The sequence below is a fragment of the Cetorhinus maximus genome, unplaced genomic scaffold (genome assembly GCF_964194155.1).
Source record: "Cetorhinus maximus unplaced genomic scaffold, sCetMax3.hap1.1 HAP1_SCAFFOLD_884, whole genome shotgun sequence".
Classification (NCBI taxonomy): domain Eukaryota; kingdom Metazoa; phylum Chordata; class Chondrichthyes; order Lamniformes; family Cetorhinidae; genus Cetorhinus; species Cetorhinus maximus.
Window position 1 is genome coordinate 112,734 of NW_027596826.1, and position 6,204 is coordinate 118,937.

The 6,204-nt window shown below is 42.3% G+C and overlaps 1 protein-coding gene across 1 annotated transcript; it reads left to right on the forward strand.

The window, feature by feature from the left end:
* The first annotated feature begins 218 nt into the window (after positions 1–218).
* LOC144675002 (scavenger receptor cysteine-rich type 1 protein M130-like) lies at positions 219–5,963 on the forward strand. Its single transcript, XM_078536074.1, has 7 exons — positions 219–321; positions 795–1,109; positions 2,219–2,536; positions 2,620–2,676; positions 3,454–3,570; positions 4,573–4,680; positions 5,845–5,963. The coding sequence occupies exons 1-7, from the start codon at positions 219–221 to the stop codon at positions 5,961–5,963; spliced, it is 1,137 nt and encodes a 378-aa protein (XP_078392200.1).
* The last annotated feature ends 241 nt before the right edge of the window (positions 5,964–6,204 follow it).

Here is a 6,204-nt window from a genome sequence, read left to right on the forward strand (position 1 = left end):
AATTAGAAAAGTGCTCGAGCTCTATTGGTCTAAATTTCATTTGGCAAAGCATTAATTTTAACAGAATTTTATCCTGCACTTTTGAATCTATCATTATGCAGTACTTAAATCTAAACACAGACCGAAACGTTGTATGTATATTCTGCAGTACGTAGCAATGTGCAGAATTTCTGCCGATGTACTCGAGTGAGATAGAGCATGTATATACACGCGCAAGGATGGGGTTCTATGCTGATGTAGGAGCACTTACATACTTACACACATTGGAAATTAGACGAGCAGAGCCGCAGGCCATCTGCATTCACCTGAGTGCTGCATATTGTAAGACAGTTGACTTGAGGCTGTGTGGCTTTCATTCAGCAGTACGCAGATGACGTTACCAACAGGCCAATAAGACTGTGAATTAGTGTGATTTGAAGTGATCTAGTGATCTTAACGTCAGCCAATGGAAAGAAAATGCAATAGGCAGTCAGAATTAAAAGTTACAAATATAGTTATCATTATTGGATGAGGAACAGGTACAGTTGTAAAACGTGTCTAGAAAATCACTGTTTAAAAATAACATGACTAGACGTTTCAGTAGGAACAAATACAATTGGGAAAACAAAACGTGCAGAGAATTCCGCACAACAATGGGTGTACTGGAGGCCATAAATACTTTCGTGAGATGTATGAATATTTGAAGCATTTGGGTGTTATATATCTTAGTAATAGTTCCGTGTGGAGAGATGCTTCGTCGGAAAACTCAGAAACACATGAGCAAATTATAATCTTGCTCTCTTGTTGCCTAACAGCGCACATGCAGATAAGACTGTCCGATGGTGGCAGTCCATGTGCTGGCCGAGTTGAGGTTTTTTACGCTGGAATCTGGGGATCAGTCTGTGATGATTCCTGGGATGTAGCCAACGCTCACGTTGCTTGCAAACAGCTGGGTTGTGGAAATGCATTGGAGATGACGCTTCCTGATTCTTGTGGACCAGGCTCAGGCCCAGTTTGGTTGGATGAGATAAACTGTTCGGGTAACGAATCGTTTCTCTGGGATTGCCCTTCAGCTCCATGGAGTAAACATGACTGTAGTCATAAAGAAGACGTGAGGATCGTGTGCTCAGGTTAGAATGCGCTTAATATGCTCATTATCTGAGGATTCATACGGATGATTATACAAATGAATCATAAAGAAACCACAACATAAAATAATCTTCTCGAAGGCCTTTAGAAACTGTCGCATTTCTGCTGTCCGGATTATTTTAGCTAGCATTATTTGCTTATCCTTCAATTTAATTTTCCCCGGGGTACATATGTAGCCTCTTTGTAAAGACATGTGTGCTATTTGAGTCAACTGTTACACGTGCTCTAAGTTCCACTTTCGAGCCACTTTCTTGGTAACAACATACAAAAAAATATTCTGTATCTCATATTGTATTTACTCATTTGCGTATTTATGGTACCATCATTGCACTTTGCCAGTGCATAGAAGATTGTTATCTCTATATCCCTGGATACCTTTGCCCCTGTACTTAATTGACCCTATTATTTTACAAGCAGTTCGGGGTCCCTTTATGTTTCTTACCGAAATTCACCATGCCAGCTTGTTCAATGTTAATATTAAGCTCTTAGTAGCTCACCCATTCTGCTCGTATATTAAGGTGTCATTGCATTATTATTTTCAGCAGCCTTTCTTCGTGTTAACTGCGCAAAGTGATTTTCTGCCTCCGAAATGATACTACAGTTTATACTTCCGATTCCCAAGTTGAAGTCGTTGCTGTACACGTTCAGCAGACGTGACCTCAGTGGCCCGCAGAACATCTTCGCGATTCTGCATAATTATATTTAGAACGGACTTGGATTTTGCAGTCAAATTTCTACCCATTTTTAGACTGATTCCATAGCGCTATAGCTCTGAGTTCAGTAATGAATTTACTGTGAGATATCTTCTCGAAGGCCTTTAGAAAAGTCGCGCATAAGAACCCATTCTGCATTGGCCCTGTGTTCTCTTTCTGAATCTTCCTCAAATCAATCAATACCGTTTCTCAGCTAAGTGTGGCTTAGCCTTTAAACTCCTTTTAATAATTCTACTTCGTACATTTGGAGTACAGCTGTTTCTACTACAATTCAGAAGTAATAATTGGCGACAAGGTAACAAGGACGATGCATCTTGTGTTGTCCTACACAATATTAAAGGAGTTATCAAGCTGATTATCTGTTGCTTCATTGGTAGAACACAAAGAACTGCGGCTGGTGAATGGAAAGCATCGCTGTGAGGGGAGAGTGGAAGTGTTCTACAATGGGACCTGGGGAACAGTGTGCTCTGAAAAACTGGATCGCCATGATGCAGAAGTGATCTGTAAACAGCTACAGTGCGGTCACCTCGCTTCTATTGATTATAACGCTCGGTTATTTGGAGAAGGATCTGGACCTATTTGGCTCGATGAGGTGGAATGCATGTCACACGAGGCGACCATTTGGCAGTGTCAGACAGACCCGTGGGGTAAACACAATTGTCATCACCGGGAAGATGCAGGCGTTATTTGTTCAGGTAACGCAACATACATCTCGATGTGCGGGTGTTATTTCAGACATTGTGGTCTAATACAGTCAGCACATTTCCTTTCTCAACAGGAGGAAACTTGACGAAGGAGCAGGCCCACAGTGCAAATGATTACGATGGAGAATCAGGTGCTTGCTTCTCTTTATTAAACCAACAATTTGTCTAGTACTCCTTGATTTTGCGACAGAAACAATAATCAGTTATTCCCTAGACAGAGTCGGGTTTAGGTTTGCGCCTGGCTGGAGGTAACAACAACAGCTGCTCCGGAAGAGTGGAGATATTGTTCAACAACAACTGGGCAACGGTGTGTGATGACTCCTGGGGTATGGCCGATGCCAATGTTGTCTGCAGACAGCAGGGTTGCAGTTCCGCTCTTATGGTCACTGGAGGGGCCAGTTTTGGCCAGGGTGAAGGTGATATATGGCTGAATGGAGTGAAGTGCACAGGAGAAGAATAATTTCTGTCCGACTGTCCTTCATCAGCGTCAGTTCAACACGACTGTAATCACAAGGAAGATGCCAGTGTGATTTGTTCGGGTAAGGGTAGTGCAGAGTGGTGGAGACTGAGGCCGGGAAGGAGGTGCTTAGCACTTGATCTCTGAATATAACGGATTAGTTCGTCAATTAAGAACAACAGATGCATTTAAAACAATAATTTTCATATTTACTGCACAGGGCCCTATTTGTCGTCGACGTCTTCTCCGACCACAGCTGCAGGTATTTATTATTAGTATAGTATTCTTGTTAACGTTAAAGGCCTTATTCACGAGAAGAGCTAGATATTTCTGACAATCTATTGCTTTTGTTGATTTCGGAATTCAATTTGAGTTTTACAGAATAATGGAAATATTTAAAATGCAAGATAGCCTGTTTCTCCTTTAAATCTTTCTATAATATTTCAACCAGGACATGATGTAAAAACTACTTCCACCTCTTTTGTGATCTGTATAACACTCGGAGTCCTGATGATCGTCGAGTTAATGGCACTCATGTCATTGATACAGAGAAAGGCAAAGAGAAAAGGTGAGACTCAAGTAGGAGCGCCGAATTCACGCTGAATCTCGGAAATTGAACAATACCTTGGCGCGCTATCACCACCTCTACCTTTCCCACAGAAGGCCACATGTCATTTAAGAAACGAATGTTAACCGTATTTTTTTTTACCACTAATTCCGTTCAAAGCACTCGACGATTCGGTGAGATACCGAATTTAAATGGCAGAGCCACTTGACTGTCAATGTACATATTCCAAGTTGATCCACCGGTTCTGCGACTTCATTTCAATCCAATTGGCACAACAATGGATAAAGAAAATTAATTAAGCTATTTTGGGCTCTGTGTTTCAGTTATTATTTCCAGTAATTCTTTATTTACCCACTCAGTGCCTATTCCATTCCTTCAGTTTCTGAGTCTGGATGCTCAAACCCAAACTCTCTCACCAGAGTCAATCCACCGTATTGAGTCCTGAGACATTTGTGGGATTTTAGGCATTCATCAATAATTCTTCAGCATCCAAACAGATTGAGACCCTCAGATTCGAAAAACCAACACACTAGTGTTCCCTGCACCCTGCAAATAAGCTGCTGACACTGATCTGATATAACAAGGAACCATGAACACATCCCTCATGTTTCTAAACTGATGCTGTCTGCAGAGAGCAGCCAATTTTCCTTCCAGCTTCTCTTCAACTGTAATCCCCATGGGCATCATGGCCGAGTGAGCAGCTGGAAAACATTTCTCCTGCAATCCGATCATTCCGGCCTTTCCGACCGTAATTAAATTGGGCCTATGTTTGGTGAAGTTGAATAGGTGTCCATGCAGATGTGCAAATACACACACACGCGCGCGCACGCGCGCTCTCACGAGAATGAATGCATGAAGCCAATTGTGTCCCTCCATGTTCACTATAACTGGCTTTCTCCATTGGCATTAACCATATGTGAAGTGTTTCATTCGCAAATATTGCACTATTACACCGGTCTCGATTGCAGCAAAATATTAATCCCTCCGCCTTCCCTCGAACAGGGGCTGTCACTGGCGGCATGGAATCGTCCAGCGGTTTCTACCAAGCCCTTTACGAAGAGATTGATGATATTCTGCCTCGCATCGATCCCGCTCTGACCCATGGCTCAGGTTCGTATTTTCCATTGCAAACCCAATCCACACTGTGGAATTCCATTTCCCTTTAACCCTCTCGATAAGTTGTTGCAATGAATGGGCACGACCCCCATTCCAATCACTACCCTCACGTGAAAGTTCCCTTTCTCACGGCTCCTGTGTATACTGCGAGTAGTTGCGAGGTTGTTTTGAATATTCCCACAGCGCTTTATATTTCAAAGAATGTTATTTTTTGTCCTTTGATTGAGAAATGCGAACTGAAGCGCTGTCCCCGATTTCCACTGGGCTGCAGGCTGCCTTCCTCAGGTATCTGAGGCGATAAACAGAGAAGATGTTCGAATACATAATACAATCGAGTGACGCCAGTGCTGCTAGTCCACAGATCGCCTAATTTCGTGGTTACAGAATAACGATGAAACCTAACAATTAATTATTCTGATCTGTGCTCCGATGAGCTGAAACATTCTGTATCGCGATGACGCAATTCTGACTCTGTTCCTAACAATTGCTCCAACAAACATTTTTTTCTCTCTCTCTGGTAAACAGTTTCAGATTCCATTGACTCATTCAATCACTTCGAATATTACATTGGTCACAAGTTGGATGGCAAAGATTCTGGGTCAGAAAACATTGAAGGGAACTCCTTCAGTAGTCTGTTTGGGTGGAATTTTACTACCGAGCATAAGGCTTTTGTTCTTCACCATTTGGACTGTGTAAAATAGCAAATACATTCTGAAAGATTATACACCAATATATTGCACCGCCCAGGATCCCAGTTATTGCAGAATGATTTCCGCCAACATAAAACTGTGAATATATTTTGAGTATAAAGCAATATCATAGACATTTCACCCAATAATTTCAAGGGTATAAAACAGATCAAAGGGAAGAACAAACAGTTAATGTGTTTGATCACCAGTCCCTGCAGCTGTGCAATGCACGTGCATCTTGATGCGGACACTGGTTAAATGGGAATCGTGTGGCTTTATATCGAAACTAGAGAATTCTGCAAAGCGACTTTATACAATAATCCTCCATCCACTAAACTCACCGACACTGATCACTACAATGTATTTACGTTCCTGTCCTTTAGTTATTTGGCAGACTGATACGTATAAATATCATTCTAATTATTGATTGTTTACAATTTACTTCAATGAACATCACTTTTCCTCTCAGCTCTAGGCGATTATGAAGATGCCCAGACTGTAGGCACTGATTCTCCGGGCGGTCACTTGACGTTGGACAGTGGTGAAGATGATCTCTTCAAAATGGAACGTGCCGACGTTGATCTCTGAGCACTCGGTGAGACAACCACAAACACACACACACGCCTACGGCACACAGACGCCACAAACGCCAAACAAAAACACTCTCTCTCCCTCTCTCACACACACATTATTCTTCCAAGGCTGCTGTTCTGAATTTTTGCTGACTTGTTTCCACACAGTTCAGATGGCTTCCGAGATCCGTGGTAAGTCTAGTGGGCGATCTGCAGCCTGTCAGAAATGTGGCATGCGTTCCTTAAAAGTCGGGAGG

Bases quoted from the DNA above. Each gene is read 5' to 3' on its own strand.
- LOC144675002 (XM_078536074.1), top strand. From the start codon at position 219: ATGGGGTTCTATGCTGATGTAGGAGCACTTACATACTTACACACATTG. The intron at 322-794 runs GTAAGACAGTTG...GTTGCCTAACAG, and splicing joins TCACCTGAGTGCTGCATATT to CGCACATGCAGATAAGACTG. The intron at 1,110-2,218 runs GTTAGAATGCGC...CTTCATTGGTAG, and splicing joins CGTGAGGATCGTGTGCTCAG to AACACAAAGAACTGCGGCTG.